This window comes from Seriola aureovittata, chromosome 3 (assembly GCF_021018895.1).
Source record: "Seriola aureovittata isolate HTS-2021-v1 ecotype China chromosome 3, ASM2101889v1, whole genome shotgun sequence".
Lineage (NCBI taxonomy): Eukaryota > Metazoa > Chordata > Actinopteri > Carangiformes > Carangidae > Seriola > Seriola aureovittata.
In genome coordinates, this window is record NC_079366.1 from 20489546 (window position 1) to 20511111 (window position 21566).

Below are 21566 nucleotides of genomic sequence, written 5' to 3' on the forward strand. Positions count from 1 at the left end.
TTTTATAGCACTGATTTCATCAACATCTTCCTTGCAATATTAGAGTGGAGCAGTGGAGTAAAGCTTTAATGTCCCTGAGGGGCAGTCTGGCTTACAGACAGCAGTCAATAATAATTATAATAATATTATGCTGGACCAAAAGAAAATTACCATGAAAACCCTAAAACATTGTAAAATTCAAAATGTTGACCACTCATAGCAGTAATTCTCAACCTGGGGGTCATGAGCCAAACAAAATGAATTTATTGGGATGCGCCATGAAACTAAATTCTTATCCTCAAACGTATGTTTATGTGTCAGACTTTTCTTTATTGTTGCTTCTTTCTTATGAAACACTGTAAAGTTATCCTTTTGGGTCTCTAAAATGATTAAACTGCTCACAACTTATATGACATGCAGCCTGTGATGAGGGGTCACAAGCCTCATATTCAGAGATCATTAAAAAAATAAATAAATAAAAAGGTTGGGAATTACTGGTTTATATGGTGTTTGGGAAATTTCATGAGCGTTGTACAATCTATGCTCTTGTGTATCGAAAGCTCCAAGGACTTAACAGTAACTTATGAGTTCAGGAACTTCAAGTTTCCATGAGTTGTGCTTGGGCTTGGCCTCTCACTCACCTCAAGAACAATGAAGATCAGGCAAAATAGGTGGAAGTGACAGGGAAACACACTGTGGTCTTTAGTATTTTTTAAATTCAGTTTGAAGTCGTTTGAGGTCCTTTCAAACCTCCTTTTTAATATACAGCTCTACTACACATGAGGGAATCTTTGGATGTGCTTTTCATCCCTTGTCACATCTTAATCTCGTCTTGTCATCAGATCAGAGGGTACAAGAAGTCTGTATCTCCATTTTCCATTTTGTTCCATTTTGTTCCAGTTGTTTCGGCACTCACTCCATCATGCCGTGGCCAAATTTCAATCAACTGGATGCTGTTTTTTTGTTTTATATATATAAAAAAAAAAAAAAAAGATTAGAGTATAAACTATGACCAAGGCTCCAAATCAGAACTGGGTTCCCTGTGAAGAAAAGAGGGAAAATCCTTAGAGAAAAAGTTCTAAGTTTGGAAAAATCTAAATGGGCTACAATATATTGTAGGTATTCAGATTTAAGGAGGAAAGCAGGAGGAGACCGTCTGGGCTTCAACCATTGCCTGATCTTGCACCTTACATCTGGCTTCACTCAGTGTATGCCTGAAAGCCCTGTCTTTGCAAACATCACACAGAAAGAGACACAGAGGAAGTAGAAAGAAAGAAGGTAAGATATGTTGGGAAAAGAAAAAAAAGGCACAGGAAATGGAAGTGACAAGGATGCAGTCAGAGAAGGCAGAGAGAACAGAGGTAAAAGAAATCCTAAAAAAAAACTAACAAAAAAAAAAAAACATGAAGTGAGGCTCAGAGAGAGAAGTGCTTCCAGAAACCTTTGATGGGGGTTAAGCAGCCATATGGTTATGCAGGGGCACGTATGCGGTGATGTGTTTGACATGTGCTGGGCACACAGAGGAGCGGTGTGGCTGAAGCCACAGCAGCGCAGCAGGAAACAGCCAGCAGCAGACCTCCCTGTGAAGGCTGCTGCTGCTGCTGCAGGCCAGCTTTCCTCCATTCAGTACACAGAGCTACTACAGTGTCAGTGTGCATCTGATGTGAAGAGACAGGATAGTAATTGCTCCCCGTTTACATGAATTAACTGTGCATGTTTTTGTTTTTATTTGTCTGTGACTCACCATCCCAGCGGTGGTGTGATCTGCCCCACTCCTCCAGGAGATAGGGAGTAGAAGTTGGTCATGTCTGGTCCAGGGTGATGCCTCGCCATTCCTAAAAACACAGCAGTGGTACACAACTGTTAAATAGAGAGAATGCAAATACAGGCCAACAATAATGTCAATACTTTTTGAGTACCGACTAAAACGTGCCCATAGCACCGAGTTTCAAAACCTTGCAAGTATCAAGTGCTTTATCGGGTCTTGTTTAAAAATATTCTTTGGTCAGACATGTTGTGATTTAAATCTTCTTTTTAATTAAATAACTTTATATCGTTTTATTTCAGCAAGCCTTGTGTGGCTGATTGTGATAAGACATTTAACACTGCTGCTTTTTAATGGGCAAAAAACGTGTTCACATTCCTCAGAGCACTGGTATCAGACCTGTTCTCTGTACTGGTCGATACCCTTTGTTTTGTTTCAGGAATCTGCTCTGGGAGAGAAAGGGTTGGACTGGTGCATCCCTTTAATGATGAACAGTGTCTGAACATTCATTCTTGACCTGGGAAACAACAGTTTGACAAAAATAAATAACTCTTAACTCAAGGTTTACTTACTAGCTTTTTCCAAAACTGTTCAGCCTGTGAGCGAACAGACGTGTGAATGGTGGTTACAAATTCCCCAACAAGCTAGTCAGTGGACCTTAAATTAAAACTTTTTTTTTTTCCCTAATCAATCAACTGTGTTTAAACCTTATTGCTCATTCCCACCTTTCCCATCCTGCTCTACTACTACTATGAGGACAGTGCACATGTCGGGGCTTGAACTCACATTATCAACCAGCAGAAAAGGATCATATTTTCTCTGCTTAGCTCGATTCCTTCCAGTGTGTTACAGCGTCTTTAAGCTGGTTAATTGAAGCTTCCTCTTTGTGGCAGAGGCTGCAGCTCTCCCTGTAGACACGGGATTGACTTGGACTAACTGTCGGTGGATCTTCAGGACTAAGCTGTTCCATCTCCAGCTCGCCTGCTCCTACTGGGTTTCAAGGTCGAGGGGTCTCTTTTTGTAAGAAGACTTAATGAGAACGGGGCTGCAGGATGAGTAAAATCTAACAAAATCTACATCGGCTCATGTCTTGTTGTGTAACACCGATTTGATTTTCATTTTAGCAAAGTAATAGCAAAGTAATAACGCTAAAGTCAGTACATATCATGAAATACTGTTCATATACAGACAAGTGGAATGTGCTTACACATGCTCTCTCTCACTCACACACACTCACACACACACACACAGACACAAGAGGGCAAATGCCTCTAGATTAGCACCATCTTCTAATCCCTGCTGGAGCCAGCCTTTTCTCCCTGCCTCTATCCTTTCTCTTCTTCCTTCTCTCTCCAGGCTGTGGTCTGAAGAGGCCTCCCTCCTGAGAGACAGGGCGAACGGGGGGCTTATATCTCCAAAGCCAATGTTGCAACGCTGGATTCACAGCGCGCATAGCACTACCCCCTGCCCACTAATCCACCACTGAACACTCCTTAGGGCCCTCCTGAGGGCAGAAGGGAAGGAGGCAAGGGGTGAGGCGGCAAGGGAGGAGAAGAGAGCCCCAGCGTGTTAACCTTGTCACTCACATCCCTAAGGTGCCTAATTACTCACCCCCACCACCCCCGCCCCCATTTCACACGTTCCTGTTGACACCCAACAGTGCTTCACACTTGCATTTCCTCCCGAAACAAGCAACACTGTCACGATTCTCATTGTAAACCCTGGAAATAATCTGTATTCAAATTAGTGCTCCCATCTTATGCATTTTCTTAAAAGAAAATACAATATAAAGGTTTAAATATAAAATGTTCAAAGGCCCCCCACCCTCAACCTTCCATCCTGCATTGCGGCCCTGTGCATATTAGAGCTCATAATGAGAAAATCCATGATTGTTTTTCATAATTAACGAGCAGATCAAAGTCTGAGCCCACTAAGGAAGGCAGAGCATCAACTGGTCGATATGTGAGAGAGAAAGAAAGAGAGAGGGAGAGACAGCAAGAAAGAGAAGAGAGGATTCGTTTTAAGCATTTTCAGCTCAGCTCTGCTGGTATACACACATGAATATGCCTGGGGAAATCATTTGCAGCTAATTCTGCAACTGGATCGCTTGGACATGGATTTCTGTTGGGCTTCGGGTGCAAAGATCAAATATAGTAAGAAAAAGACCTCCAGGGGTCCTCTCCGCTCTTCTGTGTTTGTCAGAAACTTAGTGGATCTCTATGGACCAACATGAAGAGTAAAATGGAGAGTATTACCTCATAAATTGTACTACATGACAACAAGTTTCTGAAATCTAATGCATACATGTGCACATGGTGTATCTACTGCTCAGTTCCGTGTCAACACAATTCTTTCCTGCTTCCATTTGAAAAATATTCCGACAAAATGTGTCTGGCGCATGATTCCTCTGACATATGTGGAGCACAATTTCTTTATATGTCTCACTCCCTTCATCTCACTAAGCTGTGTACTCTTGTGCTCAGTTCTATTTTGTTATTTATAGCTGATCCCTTAGAACCTCCCAGCGTCATCATCATCTTCATCATCGCCTACATCCTGTCTGATTCCTCTCATCCTTTTCAACTCGCAGCCGCAGGAGTAGAAAAAGGCGGGAGAAGAGGGAAAAAAAAAAAAAAAAAAAGGTGCAGGACGAAAACTATGGAGGGCCCACGTCTGTTCACGTTCGTGAGAAGCTGCCAAAGTCTCCAGCTGCGCGGGGCTGAGGAGCTCGTCCAAATTGCTGAGGAGCTCCTCTGCAGCTGTCAGAGCCGTAGCTTGATGTTGTTACTGAGAGGCAAAGAGTGCAGAGGGAGAGGGCAGCAGAGCACAGTGCGCCATCCCACAGGCTGCTTCAATTGAGTTCATGCTTACAGCTGATAGGAGGGATGACTTTGCTGTGACACATTTTGGTTTGTGTGTCTCTATTGATTCCTGACTGTGTTGGCAGATAGGGATGTAAAAAGTAAAATCAGGTACCGGTTCAGTTTGGTGCAAACTGAGTTCACCTTTCAGCATTACTGCAAAATTTTGAACAAAATCCCATTTTATTTCTTAGCCTGTTTAGCCTTGTTTATTTAAGGGTGATGTAAAACTTTAAGACCTTTTGAACGCCAGTTCAAATAAAAATTTAACTGTGTGTACAGGCAAAATTTGGTTCTGTAAAATTCCCTCATTAAAGGCCAACTGTGAAGTAACACACAATCCAACACATTGTATTATCAATATAACATTACTACTGTTAATGACGACCAGCAGAATCACTGAATTTTTTTTTTCTTTTCTGACTTGCAGCTAAGTTTCCAATCACATCAAGCCACTACTGATGTTCCCAGCTGATTCTTAATGTAAGATGTAGGGAACGCAAAAACTATATCCCACTTTCAAATTTATGTCTTATTGGATTTAATAGTAGAGGTGCACCGATCCAACACAATGTATCTGGATCAGCACCTCTACTGACCTTATTAAGCAGATCAGGAATCAGACTTCAACTGAACATTAACTACAGTTCTTTCATCAGTGTGGTCATCAAATACAGCGATTCCTCAATCAGTTGTATTTATTCAGTCATGGCAGGCTGCCGACTAAGACTTTAGTCTCAAAGCAAAGGCTGGCCTCGTGTTACCTTAAATAAAAATGAGATCCACACAGTGAGGTAAACAAATGTTAAATTTAGGGTAAAGAGAGCACTTTTGTCAGAGAGGCAGAGCTTCAAGCATCAGGAGAGAAAAAGTTTGATTGAACCGAGTAAGTTGTCCTTCTCTTGCTAACCAAAGCAGCTCAGATGTGTTTTGAAAATATTGCCACTGAATATTGAACTTGTTAAGCAAAAGGATGACAAGTACATCCAGAATATTTTGGAGCACAGATCATTCACAAAGTTCTGTCTGAACAAACTGAATAAAAAATAAAAAAAATTTAAAAAAAACCTCACTCAATGAGTATTAACCAAAAACATGTTTGTTTGTATTTCACCCAGCTGCCACGCAGTTGGTGTACAGGCTGTTAGTGTTGTGTCATGCTGTGGTTTAATACCTTGTTTGTTGCTGGCATCCTGGGGGTGATGGCCAGAATGAGATCCTGGAGCGAAGTGCTCGTCACTGTACGTGATCAGCGGGGTGAGTGGGTGGACGGCATGGGACGGCTGCACCACAGGGACTTTGTTGGACTGTTGAGAAAAATACAAGGAGATTTAAAAACATAATAAAAGAGTGATGACATTATACATGAGCTTCAGCTGCTGCATTATTCCATGAGCAATATGGTTCCGTTCCCTGTCACATGATGTGAGGACTGGTAAGGCATACAGTGTGGGTGGTCTATTGTGCAGCACAGAGACTTCTTATAGATGTGGGTGAAGCTTATTAATATGGTCAAGAAAAAAAAGTTACCTAAAAAACATTTCTTCAAATTTCTTTTCTTTTAGTAGCCTGAGCCCAGCACCTAAAAACTTTGTTTAGCCTAGGTCAGCAGGATCGCAAACCCTATTCCCCCAAGGAAGGAGGAAAAACAAGTCAAAGAGGTGCATGAGCATGTTTGAGACAGCAAACGAGAGAAAGATGCAAGCAGAGCTGGAGCGAATAGGAGCAAGCAAGCGATAGAGCAAAGAGAGGGGAGAGAAAAGAGACTCGCAGGGTAGAGTTAGAGCAGAGGTCTTAGGCGGGAGATCAAAGGCAGTCATTAGCTGGTGAATAAGGGGAGTTCATTACAGAGCAAGAGCCGGGGGAAGGAGAGATGAGGGATGGAGGAGGAGGAGAAAGGGGGGTTGGCTATAGAGAGAGAGCGCGAGTGAGACAGATGTCTGTAGCGGTACTTAATGCAGGGGTAATCACGTCAACAGTGGCCTGGCCACAAGCCCCCCCATCCCCGGCTGACTCAGATAGACCTGCCTCCTGACAACTAAAATAGACCGAGCCAGGCCCAAAAAACCCCAGCCCCAACCCCCAGCCAACAGCGCTTACATGCTTCAGCAGCACTGAACACATGGTAATGCTTAGCCATGCTAAATCTACTATTTACAATCTGAGCCCAGAGCTGAGCTGGAGTCAAAATATCACCTCCACAGGATATATGGCTAATCGGAGAGACATCAGTTCACTGTTGGGTGAGACACGTCTCGCACCAAACAGCACCCACAAGCTTCGAATCAAAGAGAAAAACTTCATGAAATGGTAATCAGATGCTCCCACGGGAACAGTCACCTGATTAATAATGTTGTTGAAGATACTCATCTAAATTTAGTACGAGCATAAAATTCTGGAGACAAGATATAATCAAGGGACTGTTCTTTATTAGCTCTCACTTCGATGTCCTAGTGAGGTGTGTGCCAAGGTGACATTCCTGTGGTACTAACTGGTGATTGGCACCCCCCCCCCCCACACACACACACACACACACACAACGGCGTGGACACGGGTGGCTGGAATGTCTGAGTTTCCCCGAACCTCTCGCAGACTGGCACCACTCTCAACTTAAGACCCTCCTTCCCCCCTTCTCCCCACCTTCTGGGAACGTCCTAACCAGGAACACCGAGGGCAGTATGTGTGGTGTGTGTCCAAAAAGAGCTCAGTGTCCCCAACCACGCGAAGCGTCATCCACATCAGCTCCAAACCAGGCTAACAATCTCATCTCCCAGGGCCAAGTTTTTGCCCAGTTCCATATTTGATGAGTCTCAAACTCCATCATGTAGCACAGTCTACATTGTACCATTTAAGAACTGCACAGCACACTGCCTGAAAGAAAAAAAAAAAAAAGAAAAAAAAGAAAGACAAATCCTGCCTGAAAACTAATTAAGCCATGATGCAGCAGCTTTTCACGCCAGTCCAGGTGAGTCGTGTTCTTTGACCCCAGTTAACAAGAGTCAAAGGTGATGGGATAATCTACAGGTGTGGGAGTGTCAAACCTCATCCTACAGAGGGGAGGGCTTATTAGTAAGGGCTGCTAACCCTAAAGGAGGGCTAACCAGGGCCGGGGCGGCTGGGACATGCCTACACCAGGGGCTAAATGATAGCATTCTCGCCCATATTATTTTACGCCTCTCCACTCCCATTTGTTATTCTTTGGGAATGAGATAAGAACCTGGGGATTATCATTTTAGCTGGAAGTCTTCTCCAACTTGTAGCAAAGGGAACAGAAAGAAAAAAAGCAGAGTTGAAACAAAAGTTAGTCTCTCATACTCGTTCACACACATAAACTATGACATTTCAAAAAAAAAAGGAAAAAAAAGAAAGTGATTTGACTCTTTACCACCTGAGAAAGCCAGAGCCTTCTACCATAGAAGAGAAGCCCTCTTTTGTGCTTCCCCCAGATACAGCTGTCAAATCTTATTTTTCTCAACTTCTTAATAAACTGCCTCCATTGTGGCAAAATCCACCAGGGAAAAACCAGCAGGCCTCTGTGACTGATACAGAATTTATGGTTATTTGGGTGCACATTTACACAAAGTGCATGCCCTAACTAACCATGGTTTACCTGAGGAAGAAAAGAAGAGCAATGCATTGTAATTCAGGCTACATTCATCTTCCTCTCTCTCAAGATAGATACAATATGACTGTGAAAACTGTATTAGGGTTAAGTAAAATGTTCTGACTGTGTCTCTGTAGAGTTGCAATGAGCCAGCAGCCGTCATGGAGCCACCATTTTAATACTTCCAGGTGGAGACTTGTTGGCTTGCTGTGCCCACTTCACAGAGCTGTTGGCAAGCTCACAGACAAAAAGCACGACACCCTTTTACCAATTTCCTGGAGGAAGTAGTTGGAGACACTCAACTGACCACAACCGTGAGGGTCACGTCACATCACAGCGACTTGATCCCATCTCATCCCCATCCTGACTCTAAAAGCCCTCAGCAGCGGCAGCGGTCTTGCGATGGAGGGCAGCCATATTGGAGGTCCCTTTTATTATATAGGAGAAATAATAGGCTTAGGATCTTTCTATTCATATTTTTCAGGGAGAGCGAAAGAGGAGAGGCGGCAAGGATTGAAAAGAAAACGTTCCATTTGGAATTTCATATCCAGGCTTGGCCGGCCCTTTTAAAGAACCCCTCAGATGTGGTTTTAAGAGAAATTCATTGTGCGGAACTGGAGCTGGCAGGGAGCCCTCCATGGAGGAGACACTCCAGTGTGTTTCAGCACGGGGAGCCAGTGACTTGGCGTGCTGTCTGAAATTGGGGGTGGGGGAGGGAAATGGGACGTTTCTTTTTTTTTGTTTCTTTTTTGTTTTTTCTTCTGAGGGAGGATTTTTTATGACGGCACGCCGGTGTCTCTGAGCTTGTATTCTGTCAAATTCCACCAACATGCTGCCACGGTTTTCTAAGCATGAGTGTGTGTTTGAATGTGTGTCTATGTGGTATATGGATATAACTATCCCTGCAATATTGCCTTTTTAGCATCTCTCTCCCTCTCTCCCCTCACAGCACGGCTTTTGTACTCCACTCAATTATACCACTTCTGCAGAGTGGAGTGGAAAAAAGGGAAAGCGGGAATTTTATAATAATCACTTCCCACTTCTGTAATTTATATGCAATGAGGACTCTTCGCGCCTGCAGCTACAATCAAGTGTGTAGAAACCATGTGAGGTGTTTCACAAACAGCTGGGGAGATGGCAGCTCAAGTGGCGGTGGCTATGGATTCCCATGCTGCTAAATCTTTTCACTAAGATGCCCTTCTCACCCCAAACCCAACCTCACCTACTCAGGGGATTTTCTGCACTCTGGAGGAAAAGGATGCACCGAAAAAAAATAAAAAGGCCCAGGATATTAACAGGGGAAAAAAAGATGAGGCAGGAAACAGGGCAAATAGTATCAGCAATGGTTTACTGTAAATTTCCAATAAAATGACAGTGAATAACTGGCCGAGAGCACACACCCTCTTGTCAGTGGAAACAGTAGCCAAAGACTGTATTTAAACCATCACAATGGTTCATAAAGATGACAAGATTACGGACAGAAAGCCTCTGTAAATGCTGAAAGTCTGAGTATGAAGCAAGGGTGTGCCCATTGCTGAAGTCATACAGAGTCACCCTCAGACCAGGTGTTCACTCTCAGGTGCGTTTGTGTGCAAGTTGTCCAACCTTTTCCCAACAAAAGTGAGCAAACATTCTCTCACAGTCTCCCATTTACAGCACAGACGAAAGAAAAGGGACTGTATCTCTCCCCCCCCCCCCTCCCTCTTTACCAAAACCAGTGGAGACCAACCTGAGGAAGCTTAAATAAATAACCAATTACCATTCGTAGCGCGGGTTGAACCCCACCAGCTTCAAGTGGAGTGCTAAAAATGGAATGTTTTATTGGCAGGATGGCCCCTTAGCCAGGGGGCTTAATGTAACGAAACCCAATTAATGGAGAAGAAAGCCAGGCCGCCAGCAAGCGATGGAGCACCACGCGCCCGGGGTAATGAGACGAACAAGCGAAGCCAACCATAGGGACAGAAGTGGAGGAGGCTACAAATAACAGGAAAAGCCTGCCCTGGAGATAAATTAACATCAGTGAAGCCCCCCCTCCCCAAAATCTCTTCTTCTCCCTCCTCTTTTCATTTCAAATCATAAATCCTGCATGCTACTCAGAGTCCTAAAGTTGAGGAGAAGCAATGACACTGAAGGCTGAGGCTAGCTGGTTAAAAGGTGTGAGGGACAACACAAACTTGAAGGCGAGTGGTGCGAATTACTCGCACAGCGAAAATAAGCATGTACCACATACACAATGTTATGTTTTTAGTGGCTAAGTTGCAGCACCAATTTATCGTGCGAGGAACCAACCTCTAAATACGACCGTTACACCCACACGGACGCACAACCCATACACCAACACTTCACATTAACACATATGACCGACACATGCCACTGTATAAATATGGAATCCACACACACAGACAAACACACACACACACACACACCCCAACATCAACTCAAAAGGCACATAGATGTGCTGTAAAATGTGGTTATGGTACATCGTGAAGGGATCAGACTGCAATAACCACGCGTTTAATGAATTTAACACATACATGCTACATATGAACACAAAGGAGCTATTAACAGCCAAGTTTCCTCTTTCCCACCACCACCAAGCACAAGTGAATAGGACGAGGTGGATTACCCATCATCCTTCAGTTGGCATGAAGAGCGTGCGCTCCGAGCAAACCAATCACGCTAGCTCTCACACTGACATTCTGAACGTGCAAAGAAGATAATTTGTGTGAAATATGCCTGCCCCAGATGAAAAGACTTTATCCGCTTTTTAAAGTGTTGAACTCTTAATTTCTATATGTCGTGGAGCTATTAAAAACTGAGGGAAGAGCAACAGAACATGAGAAATGAGCCAATTGCTATTTTTCTTTTCTGCTAATCCACAGCGGGTTAAGTAGCAAGAGTAAAGAAGAATGACAACAATCAGTTTGATATTTCAAAAAAGGTCATGCAAGAGGTCCTGATGGTTTGGATTAGAGGCTACGGTATAAGATTGGGCAAGAGTTCAATATCACCGCATTTCACCTTTTGGTGGGATTGTGTTGTTGTGATATGACCATATAGTGTTAATGTTTTATAAAATAACTGTCCCTGTTGTTGAATTTATTTGTTTTTATGGAAATTTTGTTTTGTCTGATGTAATACATGACTGTGCAACATAGTTGAAAGATCAGGTTGGTGTTCCTCTATATTTTCATTATTGTCAACATATCCCCTGAAAAGACCAAAAGCAGCCACATGTTAGTGCATCTCTCAATACTTACTGATATTAAAGTCTGTGGATCTCAGCTCCAGACCCGTTCATGAACGTGCACATATGCTTTTTTTTTTATTTTTTATTTATTTATTTTTTTAAAAAAGGCAAATTAATTTCCTAAAACTGCTGAGCTGTAGTAATTAGTAAATGTGACTACAACAGGAGATTTTGGGGATTTCTTTTTTCTGTAGCAAATTAATAGACATTGGGTACTTTATTGAGCATTTAAGGTGATGAAGTAATGAAGGAACATGCCAACCAGTGCAACAGTGTGTTTTGGACAACAATGGAGCACAGCAGAATCAATTAATTGATGGTTTTGGTCTTTTAATGGGATTTGTTGACAGTAATAAAAATATAGCATATCACCAAACCTATCATTTAAATGCATATAACATGTCTTTTTTTATTATTTTGTATGCAAGTTTGTGTATAGCTTCCATATTGTAATAAATTCCAATTTTTAACCATATTGCCATGTGGTATGTACTGTATATGCTGTGTCTGCACTGATGAAGGTTTTTGGCATTGAAATGTTTCCATGCCACATGAACAATTGTCACTGTGCTCACACAATCCAAGCACTGTGTGGGAGTTGATCATCTCTGAGTGGAGGTCGGCTCCTCCACTGTTGTGTTTGCAGAGAGTGTGTGTGTGGTGGAGGTGTGGTGGGGGGTTGGGCCTCTGCTCTGGCAGCGCCCTGGGCGAACTGCAGGATGTTCACCTTGCGGCGGGGCACAAGGCTCATTATCACAGCAGGACCTGGTCACATCAAAGGACTGAGGAAAGGGCAAACATTCTGCTGAAGTGCCACTGTCAGCAGGCCTGCGAGCACGCACACACACACACACACACACACACACACACACACACACACATACATACACAAAAGGCAGACCGCACACACACACACACACACACACACACACACACACACACACACACACACACACTTGAGTACCCACAAGGCATCTATACCCCCACAAAGAACATGGATGCTCTCTGTAGCACCATCACCATCATCATTTATCAGCACTAGTAGCACAAAAGAGATATAGACACAGCTAGCTTGTGTCCAAGGGAATCAAAATCTGAGTCAAAAGCCTTTTGCTGCGTCATTGCCTCATCTACCTGATCAGCTGTGTGTTCCACATCATGGGAAATGTTCATCTTGGGGCCCTATGTTTGAAAACAACTGTTAAAACTGACCACAAGCAGAAAATGTTTAGAACACACTTATTTTTTTCTTCCTGAATCAATCGGCATCCCTCTCTAGCAGCTATTTATAGCAACCCCGCTGCTGCATTAACGTACTGCATGATTTATCATTAGAAGCCAGCTCTGGTCTGCTGAGTAGCTACATTCATGCCAGGCAGCACGGTGGTGCCAACATCCACATTCAACAACAACAACACACGAAGGCCCCCGAGAGATGAACACAAATAAAATCGCAGCACAAGCTAACTTCGTGTGGCTAGCGCGCTAAAACCTTAGCACCCCATACAATACCAGAGACAGAGAGAAAGAGGGTGAGAAAATGCAGTGCAGAATGGGGGAAAAAGTGCTGATGAGTTGCCTTATGCAGGAGCTTCATAGATCCGTCGAACAAGAGCGGATTTGCCTGCTACACCTAGATAGTGCCCCCCCCTCCCGCTCAGCTTTTGCCCAGGTATTCTGGGTATGAATGGCTGTCAGTTTGGATTTGGGAGCTCAGCGTTGAGGGGGGGAAAATAGAGCCTGGTGGGGGTCTTTGTGTGTCTCTACCTGTGGAGACGAGAGCTAGAGACAGTACTCTTCTCACTAAGCCCAAGCTAGCTCCAATGCAACAATCCACATAACATCTGTGGAAAGGAAGGGGTAAATGTTAGCACTGCAAGCTAGCCAGGGAGAGCTGAACGGAGGCAGACAGCAGCAGGCTGTAGAGGCGCTGCCGTGTTTACAGGGAAGGTTTTCAATGGCACACACCAGGAAAATGTGGATGGGGAGGTGATTTGAATGAGAGCTGCTTCTGCCTGAGCTGTAGAGAGTATTGACCTAGTTTTCTGTCTGTATTTCACTCAGACAGATGCGCTTCCACCCACATAATGTGTAAGAATAGAAAGAATAAAAATATTGATGGGTTAGTGAGCCTGTACCATTGATGACTTAATGGAACAAAAAATAGAAAAATGTATGAATTAGATTATATTTCTTGCGATTGAGTTAAGTATGTAGGTTATGTAACATTTTGAAAACTGCGGGTCATGAAAAGCCCTTTTGCCTCAGGTGCTATGTCACCTGCGTCCTGGCTTTGATCTAAACTTTTGACCCTGTAGTCACATGATCAGTGCTCCTTTCACCTCAGTGCACCATTCCTCTTGAAGATAAACACATTCTGTTTTTTAACCTTCAAAAATAATCTCTTTACATAATTAGACAAAGCCATGTTTTTCATTATATTACAAATTGTATCACCGATGTGGTTCTGGTTATAATAAGACAAGGATCATGTCAGAGTGTTAAGAAACATTCAGGGTTGTGGATCAATCTGCAAACCTTTGGGCTCATTCACATTATGGACCGTTCAACAATACCAGCAGCCCACTGTTTGGGTGTGATTCCACGTTTTAAGGGATTAACTGGTAAAGACTACCAACAACTGCCTTTCAGCCTGGAATTAGTCATTAATCAAACCACACATTTTAGGGTTTCTTTCTAGCTAGGCGCACACGCCCCTGCTAAGATCTGAATGAAAAGCACAAAGCTATTCAAATCTGATCCCCTCCGAACAAATGGCTTTTCTCCATCTCCACAGAAAAAGGGAACACTTCAAGAACCTCTCCAAGGATCTGAACGGTCACATGAAAACTCCGCCCCGTCAATTAGCTTTGTGGCAGGGTTTTATGGGTTTTAATACAAACAAAACAATGACCATGTACAACATGGCAACGGACGATGTCTGCTTATCCCTTGATACCTCTAAAGAAATGGTAATAGTGAATTTCTGGAGCACAAAAGGAACTCCTTAGGTTCAGAGCATATGGTTACAGCAACATTATAGGGAACACTCATGCACCTGATGCCACAAATCTGAATGATAAGCCACATGATGAACACACAGTGGCTGTAATTTAGCTCTTAGCTGGATTTATTCATGGTGAACTGCTCCTATCTTTGAATACAATCTCATCCGTCAATTACACATGGAGGAGAGTTAGCTTGAATGAGCTGTAACACGTGCAGTAACCCTGTATTTGAACAAAGTTTGATCTTTGAGTGTCAGTTTGCAGGGCTGAACCAATTAATATATTAGTCAATCAACAGACAATTCACTGGCAACTACTTTAATAAATCGATTTAAGTCATTTTTCAAGCAGAGATGCCATATATTCAAATGTTATGATGTTATGATGTAATGGTGTCTTTTATTTTACATATATATGATAGCATACTAAATATCTTTAGGTTCTGTACAGTCAGATAAAACAAGCAATATGAATATTGGTCACTGGGATATAATTATGGGCATTTTTTACTATTTTCTGTAAAATCAGTACATTAATCGATAACGAAGAAAGCCTGCAATTTAGCATTTCTAGACTGCAAATTCTAGAAAATACAAAAAGTTGGCTGCAGTCCACGCCAACCATAAATGTATATCTTTAATGCCATTACCTGTAGCTTGAAATCTTAACCAAACCAAGATATAGTAAGATGTTGAATATTTTGTTTTATGTAAAGTCTTGGACCATAATCGCTACAGGTTCCTACTGTCAACATGTGGATGACTTAATTAAACTTTCTTTCTGCTACTATTGAGTTGATGTTAAGTTCTGTTGTGTGCAATCATGTTTACGAATCTCTGCAGTCACAGGCAGCAGAATTTATGGCCGTGATGTTTTGAAATACCAATATCTATCATTGTCGGGTATCTGTGGTAATCTATAACCTGTTTTCATAAGGTTGGGCAAGTTGGACCCACATAAAACTGGTCCAGAGGAGATTTGTGAGTCCAGGTCAGATAACAACTGTTTGGTCAAACAAGTAAAGAATAAAAGTCAAACTATTTTTTCAGCTCTACCGTTGCATCAGTGTGGAAGGAGTGTCAGTGTTTGCAAAGAGAGAACAGGAAAAAAAAAAAAAAATGTAGATTTGAGGGTGAGGGGGCACTGTGGGCACTTACATTTCCCCATCCGTCATATCAAAAGATAGGGGTACAGTGGGGGTGGACTGATTTGATGTTTTGATGCATTGTTTGATGACGGGCAGCTCAAAGTCGAGGATGCCTCTGTGATGTCTCTCCATTGGAGGACATGAAAAGCGTCACCTGGCCCCTGAGCTGAGGGTTACGGCTGCTAGTGGATTTAAGGGCTCCTGCTGAGCTGGATGGTGGCTCCATTGATGCCACATAATCCATTCAGCGTGACCTTTATTTATTTTTTATTTTTTTTAAGAGTCAGCTCCACTTCCCTGTCAGCCTGCCTTGTTAAAACTATCACAGACATCAAGGTGCTGATAAGCTACGTCCTATTATAACAGGATGGTATATCTAATTTATTTAATGTGTACATCCACAAGGAAAATAAGTGCCTCCCATTAACAACCGAGTCGTCCGATGATCAAAAGAAACAAGGAGCATAAGGCAAGCTCATCAGATGAACAAACACATTCTTGCTAGATATCTTTGTGGGTTTCATCATCCTGCATCAAGTGACTGCTGAGGAAAAAAAAACAAAGCCTTGTTCTCATGCCTGTGACATCAGCGCTTACAGACAGAGCGCAGGGGAAGAATCAAAGCCGGGGCGATCATATATTTCCAATTAACTGGTACAATAATGTGAATCTGCAATTTTTCATCTGCACTCCACCCAACCTCCAAGTAATTGTTTTTAAAATCCCACACGAAAATATCATAGGCTTAAAAAAAAAAAAAAAAAAAAAAAAAAAAAAGGGCATACAAATAAATAATCTCATAACATACGCTAGGCGGTATTAGTCATGAGCATCAAACTCCTACCACGTTCTAGATTTGCCTAAACTAGGAGCAAACATAATTGGGATAAATCTCCTCAGTAAGCCACATAAAAAAAGCAGAAGGGTGTAAATTGTTACACTGCTGTGTGTTAAGACACTGAAACAGTTGCACAGATCAGACGAACTGCAGCAGCAGGGAAAGAGCAGCATTCAGCTCTGCTGTTTTCCTCTGTGACTTGGGGCCACTGAGTTTTTCTCCAGCCATAGTAAATTGGGCGCCTGGGGCAGGAGCCTTGGCCAAGCTTGCATTTCGGAGCCGACTGTGGAGGGCATGAGGGATAGAGATATGGCACTGGAGGGGGGACAGAGCGGTGGATGGTGGTGGTGGAGGGGGTGTGTGTGTGGGGGGGGGTGTGTGTGTGGGGAGGGGGGGGTGGGAGCGCACTGGAGGTGACATTACGCACATGTTTTAACACAAAAGAGACCTGGCTCGTTAGCACACTAACTAGCGAGCTCCATGGCAATCAGCACTCTTCATTCTTTCTGTTCTCTCTATCCACTTCGTCATAAATATGGCTACATCTGCAAGTGTAATCACTCCATTGTACTCTGATTTTTTGCTCTGCTGGACAGCAGCATGGCAGCCTGCTTTTCAGCACCTCTCCCTCGCCCCTCCTCCCCCCAACCCCCTCAATCCCCTCCTTTCCCTCAAGTGCCCTCGCCTGTTCCTGGCTACTCCTTTGCTGGTGAGGCCGGTGTGTCTCACAGATTACAGAGCTCCGGTCGCTCAGGTAACAAGAGTCACTAATCTGGCTGGGGTTGAATTACGCATAATTGCCTCGGCACCGTGATTGATTTCAGCCCTGGAAAGGAAAAGACGACGGCACCCCCCCAAAAAACACTCCCCACCTCCCTCCCTGCCTCTCTCCAGCGCTCACGAGCGGCAGCCAAGACTCTCCATCTAGTAGGAGGCAGGAGGCTTTGAAGAGATCAAAGCCAAGGCCGGGAGCAGTTGCGCGCCCTGGGAATACGGGAGAGAGGCTTTCTGCTCCTCAGCCCTATTTTCTAGCGTCATGTCGGATTGCAGCTGTATTGCATTTCGCCAGTTTTCTTAATGCTCTTGGTTTTGACTTTGACATCAGTGATCCCCTTCGGTTTCTTCAAAAACAAGGGGGGAGGAGAAAAAAAAGAAAGTGAATGAGGAAGAAAGAGAAAAAGAGAGAGGGGGGGAGAGGAGGAAGGAAAGAAAAGCGCGAGGGTAAAGAGATCTACAGACTGATTTTTATTTTCACAACTCCATAATTGGCCAGTTCAAAGGAGAGGAGGGGAGAATGTAGCATTTGTTTTCAATTCTGCAGCCGATATGAAAGGAGCGACAAACTTTTATGGGTTTCCCAAAAATTAAAGACAGGCAGCTTTTTTCACAGTCAAAGAACAGGGTGTTTTTTATGGCCAAGACCACACAAAACGAACTGATAGCAAAGCCCTCCTCTTTGTCCTCCCACAGAAAACTCAACAGTACAGCGTAGCTCTTACGTACACCCATGTATGTGTGTGTGTGCACACAAACGTGAGAGTCTGCGTCTAATATCCGTCCAGTGTATGCGCTGACAATGGTTGGATGTAGAGAAAGTAGTTTGATGTTTAGCGCTAAAACACAAAAGGAGGCATGAAGAAAGAGTACGAGCTATATCCATCTATTCATTTAACTGCTTGGCTAATAAAGCCTGGTGGCGAGAAGGCACCCTTTGTACTGTAACTATGCAGGCCCTATACCAACCTCCTACACTGGGGACCATTAATATTTCAGCGCTGTCAGATACACATTGCATGTGAGCCTCTTTAGCACTCACACCCACAGCAGAAAGAAATAATGAGCTTCTGAAAAATATGAAACAGCAAAGAGGAGGAGGGAGGGCGAGAGCGCACCAGAGACTGACCAACTTCATACAACAGAGCAGCTATTGATCATAGCTCTGTTACTTGGTTGGACAAAGTGAAGGCTGTTTGAGCTTCTCTGAAGTCTGGACACAGCCGGCAGGATTTGCACCCATGTTTCACTCCTGTGGTCCTATTGTTCCCCTTGCTGCAGTTTACTAGCTGGAACACTGCTCGCCTCTATATAGACCTACAAGCTGTCAGGATGAAGTCAATAAAGCTATTCATGTTTTTACTTATTTTACGGCTGTATCAGGGAACAGTGAGGTACTGTAATCAAGCTTTTAGGGACTACTGTCCAGGCTCCAATCATGGCTAAAGACTGATCCGGGTCAATTAAGTGAAACTTGTGATGTAAGGGCATATTTGACTGATTTTTAGACAACAAACAATGATAACAATGATAAAACTAGGTTTGAAGTTTCGTTTTAATTTTGCAGCATATTTGGGCTCAGACACCTTTACCAAGAGACCACCACGTCACCCGCAGTCTCTTCTAGCTATGCATAGTCATAACAACGCCAAGAGTGACGACAGTTACACAACTAATTGACAAAAAAACACTCCAATCATGCACCGCCCTCTAGTCTCCATTTCTGATCCACCCTTACAGGAAGTCCACACCCAAGCCATTCAAACAGATCTGGGCATAAGGGACAACCTTGGTGAGGCCTTCTCACTGACCCCTGGAGATCAGTGGCAGGCTGTTGGTGAAGAGTGAAGCCCTCTGAGCAGGTGTTGTGGGCTTGAGCAGCGCTCTGTCCGTGGAAGCCTGACTCACTGGCTCCAGGCAGCACTGCTTGATTGGTTAAGCTTTATCCAATTCAGTGGGAGGATGGGGAGCGAAGAAAGTGTCATCATCTATGAGCGCTGTGCTTTGAGCGGTAACATGCCCAAAATAAACATCAACAGGGGTTAAGTGTTTGCCTGCATGTCATGCTCACAACCATGACGCTCCCGATTGCTTTCCTCTGACATATAGAAACACATTTTTTCATTGTTTTGAACACTTAATGTTAATGATTTTAACGTCATCTATAGCTGTCCTTTCATCTGTGTCACTCATTTCTACAATGGTAAACAGAAAAAAAATAAGATTTCTGATTATATCTAGTGCTTGCTTTGTTTGTTTGTTTGTTTTTGGTTTTTTTTTATGATACTGCTTAAAAATGGCCTCTTTAGTTTTAATGTGTTAGAAAGCGATAAGCATAACATTGAAATAAAATCCAAATAAAAATCAGTTTATCATCTATACAAGGAAACAAACGGAAATCTTTCTTCGCTCAAATCAAAATCGTAAATCAATCAGCATGTACTTCCGCTACCAAGAAAAATAAATTATCCTGAAACTTCTACTGTGATTGTCTTATTTTTGGTTCTCATCTTACACAACAACGCATATCTCTCCGTCCTGGTGGAGAATCACTCTGCTCAGCTCCATTAAACAAGATGAAACGCACTGATAAGGTGATTGCAACCACATGGCATCATTAGCGCCATGCATATGGAGCAAATGTGTCAACCAGCATCACCATACAGTGGAGGACGAGGAGAACCCTTGGCGTTAATGGCGCTGTTTATAAAACACCGAGAGTCGGCGGTACTACAAAGAGCCCGAGACGCCAAGTGTTTCTTCTGTGTGAGGTCTCTGGTGCTGTCCTTCATGTGTACACACATATTTCACCGTTTGATAGAGCTGCACAGCAGATGACATCAATGTCAGCGCAGCTCTTTGATACACACGCTGCCTGACTGAAGAAAACTACTAATTTGATATATATATGGCATAAAATGAGGCAATTACACTTCTACCTTTTGACAGTTACTACATATTACATGAAGGTATTTTTAGACTAGATTATACATAGCGACTTTATCGTCCTAAAGACTACTTAAAGGAAATGAAATGAGCTGACAGTGGGATGATCATATGGAGTTCAGCTGCTTAAAGGCAAAATGCTACATTCAAGTTTAATAAACTTCACACAGTATGTCCACCCTGTAGTGAGACTTTGAGGGAAAAAAAAAAAAAAAAAAAACTACACAAGGTGCCATAAGCTGCCATCTAGAACATTATGTGTGTACATGGAAGGCTGCTGGTAAATGTAGTGTTCTCTTTAACAGGGATCTTCCACGGTAGTGCTGGGGGCATGAGCTCAGGACAAACATGGCACTGAGGGACACCAGAGCGGTCCTACCAAATCCCGTTAGGTAAGCCTGGGTTAGTGATTCCACGCTGCGAGACACTGGCTAGCAGATCCGTCACGTTCCCACTACATCAAAGGAAAATGCAGCACTACACCCCTCCTCCACACACACACACACACACACACACACACACACACACACACACACACACACACTCTTCCTCGCCATGAGGATCTGCAATTGAGGGTCCAAAGGGAAAAAGAGTGCACGGCAAAGGAGAGGGAGCTCTATAAACTCCCCCAACCACAGTAGCAAAAATCGGCTTTAAAAAAAATAAAACATATCAGCGGTTCTATCCGTTTCTCTCTTCAAGCCCATGACCGTAAGACTGTACTTACACCGCTGAAGATCACCAACACATCTTCACAGTCAGGTGAAAAACCTTGAATTATATCTCTGCACTATCGACATTTCAGGACCAGGAACATGCAGCTGTGTTTTTATCTTGTCAACGATGCATTTATAAGTTTATTCAAGGGTTTTCGGTCGGATGTCTTGAGCTCAGGGGTTGTAGGATTTGTTTAAACCCATGGAGGAGCATGTAAAACAGGAGTTTTGTGGTTTTAACTAAAAAGGGGGGGGGGGGGGGTGTTTATGTGACAACAGTGACATGCTCTAAGAATGGATTTCAGGTCATTTAAAAATATGTCCTGCCCATCACATGCGTGTTGATCTTAATTTAGAAACTGTCATTTCCAAATCCTGACTTGAGTTTAGGACGCTGGAGGATCACTTATTGAAAGATAAGACAAAACCCATCAAAGTGAACTTTTTTTCTTCTACACATCAAACCTGGAATGATGACATCTTAAATGCTTTGAAGATCCTACTTCACAACCACTATGGGACATTCTATGATAATTCTTACCAAGATCGTGAAATCATGTTTGTAACAGCAGGAGGTATGAATCACTGTGTGTAGACAAGGCTCTTCACAAACACATCTTAAACTCCAAAGGTACGGCAGTGATTGAGAGACAAGGTTAGGGTTAGTGACCGTTAGTC

The 21566-nt window shown here is 43.2% G+C and overlaps 1 protein-coding gene across 6 annotated transcripts in view; it reads right to left on the bottom strand.

Annotated features, from left to right (window-relative positions):
- The window catches only part of lef1 (lymphoid enhancer-binding factor 1), a 44540-nt gene that overhangs the window by 14645 nt on the left and 8329 nt on the right, over positions 1-21566 (bottom strand). For all 6 annotated transcript variants that reach the window (XM_056371157.1, XM_056371161.1, XM_056371156.1 and 3 more), the window contains exons 4-5: positions 5780-5912; positions 1724-1814 (exon numbers count right to left, since the gene is read on the bottom strand). In XM_056371157.1, coding sequence (XP_056227132.1) covers positions 1724-1814; positions 5780-5912 — 224 coding nt within the window. The remainder of the gene's footprint in view (positions 1-1723; positions 1815-5779; positions 5913-21566) is intronic.